This window comes from Rhinatrema bivittatum, chromosome 11 (assembly GCF_901001135.1).
Source record: "Rhinatrema bivittatum chromosome 11, aRhiBiv1.1, whole genome shotgun sequence".
In the NCBI taxonomy this organism is placed as follows: Eukaryota; Metazoa; Chordata; class Amphibia; order Gymnophiona; family Rhinatrematidae; genus Rhinatrema; species Rhinatrema bivittatum.
In genome coordinates, this window is record NC_042625.1 from 4,802,931 (window position 1) to 4,818,972 (window position 16,042).

General features: G+C 43.5%; 1 protein-coding gene across 1 annotated transcript in view; it reads right to left on the bottom strand.

Annotated features, from left to right (window-relative positions):
* Window positions 1-16,042, bottom strand: part of CASTOR1 (cytosolic arginine sensor for mTORC1 subunit 1) — a 118,736-nt gene that overhangs the window by 71,703 nt on the left and 30,991 nt on the right. The window contains exon 3 of the mRNA XM_029571183.1: window positions 2,066-2,259. Within this exon, the coding sequence (XP_029427043.1) occupies window positions 2,066-2,259 (194 nt within the window). The remainder of the gene's footprint in view (window positions 1-2,065; window positions 2,260-16,042) is intronic.

Here is a 16,042-nt window from a genome sequence, read left to right on the forward strand (position 1 = left end):
TATATCATGTCTGATCAGGGCTCATCAGATCAGATTTATCAAGGGCAGGTTATTTAACATTTTATCCCTGGCAAGGAAAGAGGTCTCACTTGATGCAGAGGCGGCGCTTTCGACTGCCTCTGTGGGCATTTATGTTCTCTGTCCTGGAGAAGTTTTTGTTTCCCGCCCGTTAAGAGTATCCTAGAGTAAGGGTACTAACTAATGGATATTGTTTAAACTTTTTCCCTATATTGGGCAGTACTAGGCAGGGGTGCCCCTTGCTCCCCCCCCCCCCCCTATTTGATTTGGCAATAGAAGTGCCCAGTGATAACAGGATTTAAGGCAGAGGGAGTAGAACATTGTCTTCTTACATTGGATGATGTCATTATTTCTAACAAATCCCAAGTCTTATTATAGGGTAAACTATAATTATTTCAAAATCCTGCCATTGACTACGGGTGCATAGTTCAGTCTATCGCATCAAAAGAGATTTGAGAGGATGGGACAAGCATTTTCTCTTCAGGGCTGGATGCATAGGAGTCAAACGAACGTGCTTCTAAGACTGTTTCTCTTTCAGCATGTTCGCTGGTTTCTGCCAGACAGCTTCTTTAAATGGGATGGCATTCTAAACCTGCTCATATTAAGTTAAGGACTTGTAGAGACTGAAGGAGGCTGGGGGATGGATTTGCCACATCTACAAACTTTCTCATGGGAGTCATGGGGTGGGACAGACAAGTCTTCACCTCTCATATACGGTGAGGATCTGGAAAACTGTGTGCAGAGGCCTGGGTCTAGCCCCGCAGTTGCTGATGGCTGTCTCCCCTATCTGGAGAAACTGATAGAAGCAGGAGCTGAAATCTGTGGGTCAACTCTGAAGAGGGGAGCACTAGAAAAGTCATTTCAAGTTCTTGGGTCTGATTACGGGGTGCAGGCGGACTTGGAGACTTTCTATTCACGGCTTGTGGAGGAGCTGAAGAGGGCAACTGGGAACCTCGGATTCACAGTATGCTGGAGAAGATATTTAAATAGGAAAACATCCCAAGAAAAGGTACCTCCAAACTATATAAGGCGATTTGCCAAATGGCACATGAACCTCCCTTGGGTCTGATCTCTCAATGGAATATTGATCTGCATTTGCAGCTGACGGATGACACATGGAGGGGCATTTGGAAAAAAGGCTCATAAAATCTCGATCTGCAGTCAGAGTGGAATTAATGGTTAAGCTTCTCCATCAAGCTTATAGGTACAGATTCTTTTTCTCCAGGTTTTCTCCCAGATCCTAGGCGCTATGCTGGCAGAGTTGCGGGCAGATTGGATCATTTTTACACATGGTGGTCGACTTTTGGAGGAATGTTAAAACATAATTGAAAAAGATCCTAGATGCTGAAATAAATCTCACCCATGAGCTGTGCCTTCTTGGGAATTGGGATGCCCAGCTCGCAGATCACTTAATACATGCAGGCAGATTTACCACAGCAGCTTACTGCTATAAGCAGATACATGAAATTGCTATGGTAGAGAAGTTTACATATTGGATGAGATGCGATAGGACAAGGTTTGGTCATGTTCTTGGAGATAGCAGGAAAGAAGGGCTATACATAGCCAAATGTACCTAATGGGTTTAAGATAACTGTGCAAGTCCCCCTCTCTTCAGAAAGGATGGCAGGATGCTAGACTTTTATAGATGGATGATAAAGGTTAATCCTATTTCTCGTTATGTACTCTTGATGGTACGTGTATTGAGCTGCCTTCATTGTTATAAAGAAACTTACAAAACAAACCCAAAAAATGTTTCCAGCACTAAGAAAAACATGAAACAAGCTAGTGCACCTTTCTACACTGGAAGAGGGCAATAGCTAATGCCATCACTAGCATGGGATTTGAACAAGATGGCACCAACCTGTTCACACATTGTGTACAGAAACCTTGCTGCGTCAGCATTAAAGTTCCATATAAAAAACAAGCACACAACTGTGGGGATAAACAGGGCGCCCTGCCAAGCACATCTTATTACATCAGCCTGACAGTCTGCACCAACAAGGTGCTGTCACAAATCCGAGACATTGGATAAATATTCTATTCTTACCAGAATGAAATCCGTCTGGTATGTTGACAGCATCAGGACCGAAACGTTGTTTTCTGCCAATGGGCCGATGACAGATTTGGCAATTTTCGTGACACCCACAGTTTGGGTGCCATTAGAAGAGCAGCCATTGGACAGCACACTCAGCACCAGCCATGTTGCATCTGCCACGTGCAAGAAGTCAGAGGGGAGCAGCTCTAGAACAAAACAAACACATAACCAACCATCACATTGATTTTTTCCCCTCTCATACTTAATTCAATAACCACTTAGATACTATTGGAGAGAATGAAGAATTCTACCCAAGAAATTAGGGGAATATCTACAGTGTTAGACAGATTAGACATAATTCTGGCTCAAAGGATGACATTCAGAAGCAGAAGAGCTGCTAGGTACTTAAGACTGGGGCTCATATGGTCTCCTAAGATTTTGATAAATTCAGCAATCATGATCAGCATCCCCTCTCAAACCTGTAAAAAAAAAAAAAAAAAAATACAGGCCACTGGTGTTACCAACATCCTGCTGGCCTTATGCGGACAATTTAAGATATTGGCACCAACCTCACAGAAAAAGCCAATGAAATACACCGCACTGCCCGATTCTTAACCATCTGATGTGCTGCCAGTTTATCCTCAATGGGTTCTCAGCAGTTATGTTGCACTTGGCGAGGCACTCCTCATTTTCAAAAGCTTTAACCCTCCACCACCTCTCTCCAGGTAACAAAAAATAAATTAGAACATGCCATACTGGGTCAGACCAAGGGTCCATCAAGCCCAGCATCCTGTTTCCAACAGAGGCCAAACCAGGCTGCAAGTGCCTGGCAAGTACCCAAACATTAAACAGAACCCATGCTACTGCTGGCTTTTCAAACAGGCCTTTTACAAAGAGAACAGCGCAAATAAGCAAGGAAGAGCAGGCATATAGCACCTAAACCAATCTCCAAGTGCATATCACACAGATAATCGTAGTTAATAACCCGTAATGCCATGAATATACCACATGTTATCTCCTAGGAGACATACATCAATGGAAAATCCATGTCATAAACCAAATAGCCTTTAATGTTTGTTACCGGATACTACTGGCACCCCCTTTGTAAAGTATGAGCTAATCTCCTCTATGTGCGCCTTACTGTAAACCGCTATGATGGTAAATAACTTAACAACAGTATAGAAATAAATACTAATGCCGGTAATAGTAGTGGCTATTCCCCAAGTCAACTTGATTAATAGCAGGAAATGGATTTCTCCCCCAAGAACTTCTCCAGCTACACTAACTGCCCTAAACAGATACTCTAGCAATGAATTCTAGAGCTTAATTGTGTGCTGAGTGAAGGTGCGTAACACCGAAAATTACATTCCAGTTCTGGATTCTGAAACCCGGCACAGCTTTGGAAACCAGAAGGAGCCTCTGATTGTGATAGCTAATGTATAACATTTTTGAATACTTGTTTTATTTCTTACAAGATTTAAGGTCTGCCATCTTACCAGGACCTGTTCATGGTGAATTACAAGCAGAATAATAATTAAAATACAAATTACATTGTACAGTGAACACCATCACAGCCTGCTCCAGGAGCCATACAGCTATTACCAGTAAATCACTGCATTACATATGCCAGGCCACTAGACAAAGTAAAGTGCTTATTTCTATGTTTATTTGGCTGGGGTTCCTTTTGCATTGTTGATTTTTATCTGTCTTTTTCTTCTTGCTATCTTCATCACTGCCTCCCTTCGACACCTCCCTTTCCTTCATTTCTCTTCTCTGCTCTAAAAACTCTCACTTGTCTCAGCATCACCCTTCCTTTCCTCTTATCCTCTCACCCTCCCTGTTCAAACATTTCACTTCCCCAATTCTCCCCTCCCCAACAGCCACTTCCTATCATCCCCACATCAACCAGCACTTCACTCCTCACACCTTCTCCCTCACCCCATCATCATCCCCTTGCACTCCCTCCTTCTTTGGCTCACTATCCCCTCACTCACTAATCTCCCCTTAAATCCTTCCTTCTCCCGCTCTATGGATCTGGCCCTCTATCACTGCTTCTACCTCTGCCTCACATTCACACACCCATCACCACCTCGGACTTTCTTTCACACAGACTCTCCCTTCCAGCTCTCTTCCACCCCATCAGTTCTTTTGTAACCCCCTGCACTCCCCCATGATTCTCATGCACCCCCAATACCTGAGGTCTCATCACCTTAGACAGCCCAAGTTTACATTACTGATCTCAGGAAGATGGAGGCGAATACTGCATTCACCCCTTCCCATGCTCCCCAGCATTCAATCCCCCTCTCTTTCCCAAAATGTATCCTGTATGACCACCCCAAACACCAGCAACATGCACTCTTCACCTCACCTCCCTCTCCATCAATCACTTGCTGCTCCTTGACTGTGCTCTAGGGCAGCGGTTCTCAACCGGTGTGTCGCGACACCCTAGTGTGTCGCCAAGCACCGGCTGCTGTGTCGCGTGTTCCCGGTCTCTCCCGCTGCTCTTTCTTCCCTGCTGCCGTTGCCGCCGGGCTATCAACACGTTCAAGCCCAGTGGGAACGGCAGCAGTGCTAAAAAAAAGCTGTGGCACTTGTGGCTGGGCCTTTTCTTCTTCCCGCGCCTGCCCCCCCCCCCCCCCCCCGTGACCCGGAACAGGAAGTGATACGCGGTGCGCGGGAAGGAGAAAGAGCCGGCCCGTGCCGCATGGAAAAGTAGCAGCGGCAGCAGCATCGGCCCCCGAGCAATTGAAGCAGACTGTAATCGGGAAAGGAGACAGCAGCATGAGCCTCCCGCGGCCGATGGGATTCTTCTTTCTTGACTTGCGGGGGCTGGAGGAGGAGGCTGCTGCAGCTACCATTTGTGCTCGGGGAGGGGCGGGGAAGAGGAAGTGAGTGAGAAAGAAGCAGCCAGCCTGCGTGTGATTGAGAGCCTGTGTGTGAGTGAGAGGAACTGGTCAGAGAGCTGATGTGTGTGTATATGTGAGAGACAATGAAAGTGACTGCTCAAGGAGATGACCGATGTGTATGTGAGACATTAGTCAGGGAGGTGACTGATGGGTGTGTGTGTGTGTGAGAGAGAGAGAGAAAAAGCACTGAAGTGAGAAATCTGGGTATGTGAGAAAGCATGGGCGTAAGAAGCCTGCTGTTGGGGGGGGGGGGGGTGGATGTGTGTGAAAGAAAGCATGGGAGTGAGAAGCCTGATTATGTGAGAGAGCATGGGAGTGGGAAGTCTGTGTGTGCATGCATGAGAGAGACGGACTGGTTGGTAAGGTGACGGTGTGTGTGTGTGAGAGAAAGAGACTGGTGTGTGTGAATGTAAGAGAAAGAATGTGATTCAGGGAATGAGAAGCCTGTGCACGTGGAGAACGAGCATGGAAATGAGAGAGACTGGTGTGTGTGTCTAACAGAGAAAGTGATTATGGGAATGAGAAGCCTGTGCATGTGAAGAGAGTGAGCATGGGAGTGAGAAATCTGGGTGTGTGTGAGACACAGCATGGGAGGGAGAAGCCTGATTATGTGAGAGAGAGCATGGGAGTGGGAAGCCTGTGTGTGCATGCATGAGAGCGAGAGACTGGTTGGTAAGGTGACGGTGTGTATGAGAGAAAGAGACTGGTGTGTGTGTGTGAATATGAGAGAAAGAATGTGATTCAGGAAATGAAAAGCCTGTGCAGTGGAAAGAGAGCATGGAAATGAGAGAGAGACTGGTGTGTGTGTGTAACAGAGAAAGTGATTATGGGAATGAGAAGCCTGTGCATGTGAAGAGAGTGAGCATGGGAGTGAGAAACCTGGGTGTGTGTGAGACACAGCATGTGAGGGAGAAGCCTGTATATGTAAGACAGAACATGGAAGTGGGAAGCCTGTGTGTGTATGCATGAGAGAGATCAGGTGACTGGTGTGTGTGTGTGAGTGTGAGAAAGAAAGTGATTATGGGAATGAGAAACCTGTGCATGTGAAGAGTGAGCATGGGAGTGAGAAACCTGGGTGTGTGTGAGACACAGCATGGGAGTGAGAAGCCTGTATATCTGAAAGAACATGGGAGTGGGAAGCATGTGTGTGTGTATGCATGAGAGAGATCAGGTGACTGGTGTGTGTGAGAGAAAGAAAGTGATTATGGGAATGAGAAGCCTGTGCATGTGGAGAGAACAAGCATGGGAGTGAGAGACTGGTGAGTGTGTGTGAGACAGAGAAAGTGATTATGAGAGTGAGAAGCCCGTAAATGTAAGTAGAACACGGGAGTGGGAAGCCTGTGTGTGTGTATGGCATGAGAGAAACTGTTCAGGAAGGTGACTGGTGTGTGTGTCAAAGACTGTTTGGGAGATGATTGGTGTGTGAGAGACAGAAACTGGTCATGGGGGCATGACTGGTATGGTGTGTGTGTGAGAGAGAGACATGGGCATTAAGGAAGAGGACCATGAGTATAGAGCTTAGCCTCTACTGCTGCTTCTGCTGTGTGCTACGGCCTGCATGGAAGAGGAGTAGGAGAGCTGCTGGAGGGGGGTAAGTAAAGGTGGCTTTTTAAGTTTATTTTGCTTGATTGACTGCCATTTTAATTATTTAATATTATGTGATGTGTCTGCTTTTTTTGAAATATTTTATTGGTGTTTGGAGAATTTTTAATAGTTTTTATGAGTTTTTAATTGTTGGATGTTATTCTGTTCATAGCTGTTTAGAAACATTTATTCTGCTTATTAGTATAGTTTTACAATTATTTCTGTGTGGGGATCTATAGCTGCTTGCTAGTTCTGTTTTCCTAATAAGAGGTGTATTGGTTTTTAGGGCCTGATTTAATATTTGTAGTGTTGCCTTTTCATAGATAGGGTTGCTCCTGTTTGAGTGTATTCCATAATACAGGTGTAACTGTGTGCGGATTAGTTTATGTGCATTACTACAGATCCTGGGAGTATGTTAGGTTGGTTCAGTGTCTGTTTGGAGATGAGATATTTTACTAGCATGTAAGAGTTTTATCAGTCTTATTTGTTGTGTTTTCTCAAGAGGACATGCATTGATGGTAAACTGCTGTCTTTTCATAAGTAGGGCTATTGAGCCTGGAAGTAGAAGGAGTTTGAGTTGCTGTTACTGAGATGACACCAGAACCAGAATATCTTTTTTGCAGGGCGAGTTGTATGGGGAATGTCATAATTCTGCTTTACATCCATTATTGTGGGTCAGGGGAGTTCCCGTGGATGCAAACTGTACTTTTACATCTAGCCCCGTGACTATCATGGGTCAGTGTGTCACGCATGTGAGAACCATCTGTCAGGTGTGTCCCGACAGAAAAAAGGTTGAGAACCACTGCTCTAGGATGCCTCCCCCCTCCCATTGAATCCTGAGTCCTGGGAGCACAAGCTGTGGGCTGTGTCTGGTCATCCAGTCCTCCCCTTCTACCGAAGCATGGTGACAGGGTAGGAGGGAATGAGACTAGCTCAGGACACAGCTGAACAGAAATCAAAATTGCTCTGCTCCTGTTTATTTTTATTTATTTTAAAGTTTTTATATACCGATACTCGTTAAGAAAACATCACATCGGTTTCCATACAACGTGAAGTCAGCCAACAGGGCTTTACAGTGTAACTGATAGTATAACTGAGGGGGGGAGGGAATGGGATTGGGTAAACAGGGGCTTTGGTATATATTCAGTAACCATGAAACAAACTTAGGTACATATATACAAGTTATATACAATCAAAGTAAAAAGGAGGTGCGGAGGGGGGTGAGACGAGGCTGAGGAAGGATGAGTGGAAGGGAGGGAGAAAGGAGGGGGAAAGGAGGGGGACTAGCCTCCTGTCCCCATAGGAGGACAGGCGGCTAGTTCCCCCCGCAATGCACTCCCCTGCTAGTTCCCCATAGGGGGAGGGGAGGGGGAGGGTGTAGGACGGGGAAATGGGCAGAGAAGGGATCATGAGTAGGCGTGCGTGAACAGCCAAGTCTTAAGTTTCTGTCTGAATTTCTTAGGGCAGGTCTTGAGGCGTAGCTGGGTAGGCATTGTGTTCCATAGAGAAGGTCCAGCTAGTGATAGGGCGCGTTGTTTGGTGGCTGTTAGTTGAAAGAGTTTGGGAGAGGGCGTGTGTATAGTTGCTATATAAGGCATTCTGGTGGGTCTGGAGGAAGAACGAATGTGTAGAGTGTCTGTAAACCAAAGCATGTCCAGATTGTGGATAGCTTTGTGTATGAGGGTCTTAAATTGAATTCTAGAGGTGATGGGTAGCCAATGAAGTTGTTTGAGAATGGGTGTAATGTGTTCTTTTCTGCGCGTACCTGTTAATATTCGCAAAGCTGCGTTTTGTAGCAGCTGCAGTGGGGCTGTTGTGTTCTTAGGTAGACCTAGGAGTAGTGTGTTTGAGTAGTCTATCTAGCGTGCAGGATAGGCTTGAGTTTTTTTGAGGGTATGTAGTTTATGGTAACAGTCCTTGATGGTGGACGAAATAAATTTCTGGAGGCTGAACTGGGAGTCAAGGGTTACACAGAGGTCTCTTACGTTTTGCGAAAAGTCTGGGGGGGCCTGGGGATAGTTGGTGGAGATAGGTAATGGGTTGAGGTGTGATGAACATAAGTTCGGTTTTGTTAGTGTTTAGGGCTAAGTTAAGTTGGGTGAGTAGGCTGTTGATGGAGGAGAGGGCACTTTCCCATTTTTTTTTAAGGCGCTGGAAACCTGTTTGTCCTCACATGTTGACTGCAGTGTCTGCTCAGTCTCACCCCTTCACCCTCCTATGGGGACAGGAGGCAGAGGGGATGAGCTTGGCACTAACACCACAAAGAAAACAATTGCTCTGCTCCTTTTTCCTGTTTCTGCAGAGAAATAAACACAATACCTGTTTGAAATCCAGAGCACTAACCAATAAGTTTGGGGCACAAGCCCTGTGTGCCCATGACAAACAGCCCTTTTCCAAAGCATCTAGACACCATGGGACCTTCAGTTTCAGCTAAAGGGGGATGCCATAGGTTTCAAGTTAACCGATTGCCAGCTTCCACGCCTCAGACTGACCACAGCCAGAATTGTGGGGGAAAAAAAAAAAAAAAAAAAAGAGTTCCCAACCTCACAGCAGCTAATGGTCAGGCTCAAGGCGCACATGTAGTTTCAATTTCACTTAATACAAAGCAGTTTACAATAAAATAGGTAAACATCCATCAATTGAAAGACCAATATGTTCAAGTAATACCAACATGCACATGCAGACCCAGCCAGGGGTCAGTGCAATCGCGGGGCTGGATAACAGAGAGGGCACTGTGTGCAGAAGCTGAGTCTGAGATGGATTTGGGAAGGGAGTAAGGCAGGTATGGGGGCATTCCTCAGTATGTCGTCCATAGTGAACAATGCAAAAGATACAATGATGGGGGCAAGGCTGGATAGGGAGTTTTATTTTCCTGTAATGCAGGCGGACTGGGACTCCGGGTGAGACTACTAGATTAATATCCTGGACCTTCAGGCTTTCTAAGCTTGAGAAAGGGGAGATTTGCAAATTATTATTATTATTATTTTTGTTTTAAACTTGAAGGAACATTCATTCAGTTCCAAGTTTTCCTAAAAAAGAAATGGGAAGAATTTGCGCTCCATGACGACTGGCATGCGATTTCCCCCAAGCTATTTTGGGAGACTGGCAAAGCTGTCTTGAGGGGAGAAATCATTTATGTAATAGGAATGAACCCTCGCCTTAAGACCATTTTGCAATTAGAAGAGAAACTGAGGCAGGCCAAGGCAAAGCAAAGCTGCGAAACATTTACTAAAGAAAATAAGGTTAGCATACAAGGCTTTACTAAGTTTAAACGCTTGTCTTTATCAGAGGACACAAAAGGTAGGCTCAGAACAATTGTTTTAGATATGGAAATAAGGCTAGGAAATGTTTAGCTAACACAGCAAAGGTTTGGTGTGGGAAAACTTATTGATCAATTACAAACCCAACAAGGTTCTGTGGTTACCAAAAAGGAGGAAATTTGTGAGGGCTTAACACTTATGAGAAACTTTACTCGAAGGATAGTTCTGGGGGACAGAGAGGAAAATCTTTTGAGGATTTACCCTTACCAAAGGTTACCGAACGTCAACTGGAATTTTTGAATAGACAATCCAGGCCTATGAAATCCTTAATGTGATTAGTGCCAGTAAGTCGGGTAAGGCTCCGGGCCCAAATAGGTTGGCATATGACTATTTTAAAATCTTGCACTCTGGTTCCACCTTAACCAGGGTGGAACCAGAGTGCTGGCGCTAACCTTTAAAAAGGAGACAGAGCAGCTTTTAAACTAGAACGAAGGGGAAAGCCAACAGTCGCTCAGCAGCGCATGGTTCGGAGAGAGGTATCTTCAAAGGATACTAATGATGCATTAGAATTAGGGCATCCAGACAGTGAGGTTCCAATAATAAGAAAAGTAGTCCAAGTGCCTGTAACTAAAAACTCACCTGAGCTAAAAAATTCTAACTTATCCCTATCAATTAAAACACTTTGCCTCTGACTTATGGGCAAGATCCATTTACTAAATGTGATGGACATTCCAAAATGGCTTTATTTAATGCAGATTTTACCTGTTTGGCTAACTCGTAAGGACCTTAAAGAAATAAAAAGGTTTATTAGAGACTTCCTTTGGGGTGGGCTGCCTTTGCATGTTTTGATGAGGTTCACTGCCCAGGGTGGTTTGAATTGCCCAAATTTATGTTACATTTTGGCATTTATGCTTAGACACATAGTGGACTGGTTATTAGACTCCTCTTATTTTTCTCCTCAAGGACACCTACAAAGCTGGTTTGGTCAAATCTCTCTTAAAGATAGAAACAGAAATGACAGCAGAAAAGGTCCAAATGTTCTATCCACTCTGCCCAGCAAGCTTATGGTAGTACTACTGGCCACACAAGCCACCTTTATAATTATTAGTTTCCCAGACTGTCAAAGTCAGGGCCCTGTTGGTTGCTGTTTGAGTCCAACTCCTCATGCCATTGAAGCAGAGAGCAATGATGGAGTTGCATTAACACAAAGGCTTATTGGTTAAGGGTAGTAACCGCTATATCAGCGAGTGTTTTCCATGCTTGTTTTCCCAGATTGTGCAATTCAATGTCCTTGTTGGTTGCTGTCTGAATCTAATTCCCCTTTTCCTTTTTTCTCTCTGCCGTTGAAGCAGAGAGCAATGATGGAGTTGCAACAGCAGCATAAAGGCTTAATGGTTAAGAATAGTAACCACCACACCAGTAAATTACCCCCATGCACTCTTTACTTCATTCCCATCCTCTACCCTTAAGGGATCCACAGCGTTTATACCATGCCCCTTTGAAATCTTATACAGTTTTTGTCTTCACCATCTCCTCAGGAAATATTTCCTGACATTGGTTCTGAGTCGTCCCCCCTGGAGTTTCATTTCGTGACCCCTAGTCACGAAGCAGCAAAAAATTACCCCATTCTCCCTAGAAGTACGAGATCTAGGGATCCTCAGATTGCGAATTCTCAATGAAATCTTGCGTTAAAAAAAATCATAAGCGATGGTTATTTTAAATTAAATATTCTCAAAAGATTAAAACCCCTCCTATTCCTAAAAGATTTTAGAACCGTTTTACAGGCCCTTGTCTTGTCAAGATTAGACTACTGCAACTCACTATTTTTAGGCCTTCCCGCAAATATCACAAGACCATTGCAACTTCTGCAGAACTCTGCAGCTAAACTCTTTGAGAGTTACTAGAAGATCCGAACATATCACCCCGATATTGAAAGAACTTCACTGGCTACCGGTCAAATACAGGGCCCAGCATAAAATCTTGTCAGTAATTCATAAAACCCTCTACAATGAAAAAATTGAATGGCTAACTTCATCACTTCATTTCCACACCCCCTCAAGAATTACCAGATCAACCGGAAAAAGGATGTTGCCAATTCCTTCCCCTAAAATTGCCCATCTAAATAAATAATGTAAGAGAAAGAACTCTCTATTGCTGGACCCCTACTATGGAACTCTATTCCACAGGAATTATGATTAGAAGCACATATCAAATTATTTAGAAAGGGCATTAAAACTTGGCTTTTTAAACAAGACTTCCAAGAGTTAACATAATGAGTTCAAACTGCTGAATTTATACCAAGGTAATGTATATATTTTTGATTTTATTATCTCTACTCCTACTATACTGTTTCTAATTGATTAAATTTTTAGACTATTTAGCCTATTTTTAATTTACTATTTTATGTACATTTTGAAACTATGATTCTACTTTTTCTTTTGGAAATGCAAATATTTTTAAATGAATATTTGCTAACTACTGTAAACCGATTTGATATGCTCGCATGAAAATTTGATATATAAAAGTTATTAAATAACTAGTTCTACTGATTTCTTTCCAACAGAAAAGGTTTGTTGATTGTGCATCATTAAACCTTTCAGGTATCTGAAGGTCTGTATCATAAATTGCTCCCTCACACAAGGACTCTACCCGGACAACCTCAAACTTGCCTCACTCAAACCCCTTCTCAAAAAACCAAATCTAGACCCAAACGATCCTAATAATTTCAGACCGATAGCCAACCTCCCATTCATAGCCAAGATAATGGAAAAATTGGTAAACTCTCAACTTTCAAACCACATTGAAGACAACAACCTTCTATTTCCTTCACAATACGGATTCCGTAAAACCTTAAGCACGGAAGCCCTCCTCATCTCTATGACTGACCACATCATCCTAGGATTAGACAAAGGACAAGCCTTCCTTCTGATACTACTCGACCTCTCGTCTGCATTTGATACGGTCAATCACTCCCTTCTCATCAACCAATTATCAGCCATAGGTATTTCAGGCACTGCCCTATCATGGTTCAAAACCTTCCTCAGCAACAGAGGTTATAAGGTCAAGATTCATAATAAAGAATCCTCTCTACACCCCGCAGCCGTAGGAGTCCCTCAGGGCTCATCCCTGTCTCCTACCCTGTTTAACATTTATCTGTTACCCTTATGTAAACTTCTCACTGACCTCAATCTCAAACATTTTCTCTACGCTGACGATATTCAGGTCCTGATCCCCATCGAAGAATCGCTCGCAAAAACAATGTCGCACTGGGAATCCTGCCTCCAAAACATCAAACAACTTCTTACAAGCCTCAACCTGATACTAAACTCATCAAAAACGGAACTTCTACTCATCACTCCAGAAAACAGCTCCATCACATACACTCATCCTACCGTACTAAGCACTACACAAGTGAGAGATCTAGGAGTTCAAATTGACAATCACCTAAATATGAAAGCTAACATCAACAAAACCACCAGAGACTGCTTTTACAAGCTCCAAGTGCTGAAAAGAATACGACCTCTCTTCCACACACATGACTTCAGAACGATCCTACAATCAATCATTTTCGCAAAGCTGGACTATTGCAATACCACCATGCTTGGTCTCCCTTCTTCACACACCAAACCATTACAAATGGTACAAAATGCCTCCGCCCGTATACTCACCAACACCAGGAGAAGAGAACACATAACACCGATCTTGATGGACCTCCATTGGCTGCCCATCCACTTCAGAATAATCTACAAGGCCATTCTCACCATTTTCAAAAATATCCATCAATTAGCCCCAATCGATCTCCATATTCCAGACGACATACAAATATTACTCCCCATAAACAAGTCCATTCAACTAACCATGGAAAAATGGAACAAACTCAGCTCAAATCTATCCCACTTGCTATCTCAATTATCTCTATGCCTCAACCAAGCCAAAACAGAAATCATTCACATCCACGATGACCGACCCTCTCTTCCACTCAAGTGCACCCCCTCCGACCACCCAGGAAGCTCAACCAACCCGGGAGTGCCCCAAATCTCACCCACGCCGTCCACAAGAAACCTAGGCGTAACAATCGACAGCCATCTCAACTTTAAACGACACATCTCCAATACAATCAAGGATGGATTCTTCAAACTCCAGACTCTAAAAAAACTCAAACCCCTTCTCCAAGAGCACGATTTCCGAACAGTCCTTCAATCAATTATCTTCGCAAAACTTGATTACTGCAACTCCCTCCTCCTTGGCCTACCAGAAATTCACATCAAACCCCTCCAAGTGCTACAGAACGCTGCCGCCAGAATCATCACTAACAACAAAAAATCCTCACATATCACACCCACTCTCAAAGAACTCCACTGGCTACCCATTACCCAAAGAATCCAGTATAAAACCCTCACCCTCATGCACAAAAAAATAAACAACAACATGAACTGGCTAAACAACGGAATACAACCTTACCCTACTCAAAGAACTCTCAGATCCACCAACACTGGCCTCCTAGCCGTACCCAATCTCAAATCTGCACACCTCAACGTCACCCGCAAACGAGCCATAACAATTGCGGGCCCCTCCTTATGGAACTCCCTCCCCACCTGTCTCAGAAATGAACCTTCATTGCAAGTCTTCAAAAAACACCTCAAAACATGGCTGTTCCTAAAAGCATTCCCACCTGACACGTAACCTACCCAAATTCAACTGCAACACACCACGCCCCCCTACACAAGCATCTCGCATCACCATCTTCCCTCCCTTGCACCACCTTCCCCCCTCCTATCCCCCCCCATTCCCCCCTTCAACCCTCCCTGCCAACCTAACCTTAATATATCCTCATCAACAAGTCATTTATGTACATATGTTATATACTACATCAAATGTTCAACGTAATCCTGTTATTCCTGTTATAATTTGTATAATTTGTTATATTACAATGTTACAATTTATTATTTTTATTACAATGTTATAATGTAAAATAGGGCTGTTACTACCCTATTCTTTGAGTTATCTGGAAACCGATGTGATATCTCGATCGAACGTCGGTATATAAAAGAAATAAATAAATAAATAAATAAATAAATATTCCCCTCCGATTACACCATTCCATAAGACCGACAAGAGATGCTTACAAAGGATCACTTCAAGTACCTCCAGCCAAGACTACCAGACACATCACGCTTAGAGATCGGGCATTCTCCACAGCCGGTCCAACATTATGGAACTCCATTCCCCCAGATCTTAGAATGGAACCCAACATCTCAACATTCAAGATAAGACTCAAAACGTGGCTGTTCACACAGGCCTTTCCTAACTCCAACCCCATCTAATCTCCCTTCACGCAACAAGCTCCGCTAGTATTAGCGTTAATAGCCACCTTTCAAAATGTTATTTATACTTATATTTCAATATCTAATCTTCTTTTCCCTTCTCATTCCAAGTTATTGCTGTCCTTGTTATATGTAACTGCTTTTTTGCACTTTTGTTAAATGGTAAAGTTTCACCCCTGTTTCTTGTGAACCAGCATGATGGGACAACTGTCTTGAATGTTGGTATATAAAAAAACTTAAATAAATAAATAAATAAATAAATAAATAAATAAATATCTCCCCTGCACCTCCTCTCCTCCAGGGTAGATATATTTAGCTCCTTCAACCTCTCATAAGAAATTACCTGGAAGACCACAACATTCTACACCCGTCACAATATGGTTTCCGAAAAAGAACACAATACTGAAACCCTCCTCACCTCACTCCTTGATCAAGTATACATTGGCTTTGATAAAGGACAGTCGTTCCTCTTAGCTCTTCTGGACATCTCTGCAGCTTTCGATACTGTAAATCATAATATCCTTCTAAACCGGCTTTTCAGACATAGGAATTGCAGGTTCAGCTCTTAGATGGTTCGACTCCTCCTCAGCAATAGAGGCTATAAGGTAAAAATCAAAAACAAGGAATCCTCTCACACTAATGCACCATTCGGTGTCCCCCAGGGCCTTTCCTTATCGCCCATCCTGTTTAACATTTACATACTCCCTCTCTGCCACCTACTCTCAAACCTCAAATTTAAATTTTATATATACGCAGACGATGTCCAAATTTTAATCCCTATATCCAACTCACTGGACTCAACACTCAGGTTATGGAACTCCCACCTGCAAATGATCAACCATTACCTTTCAAGCCTCAATCTGGTGCTCAATACTTCCAAGACAGAACTTTTGCTAATCACTCCAGAAGGCAGTC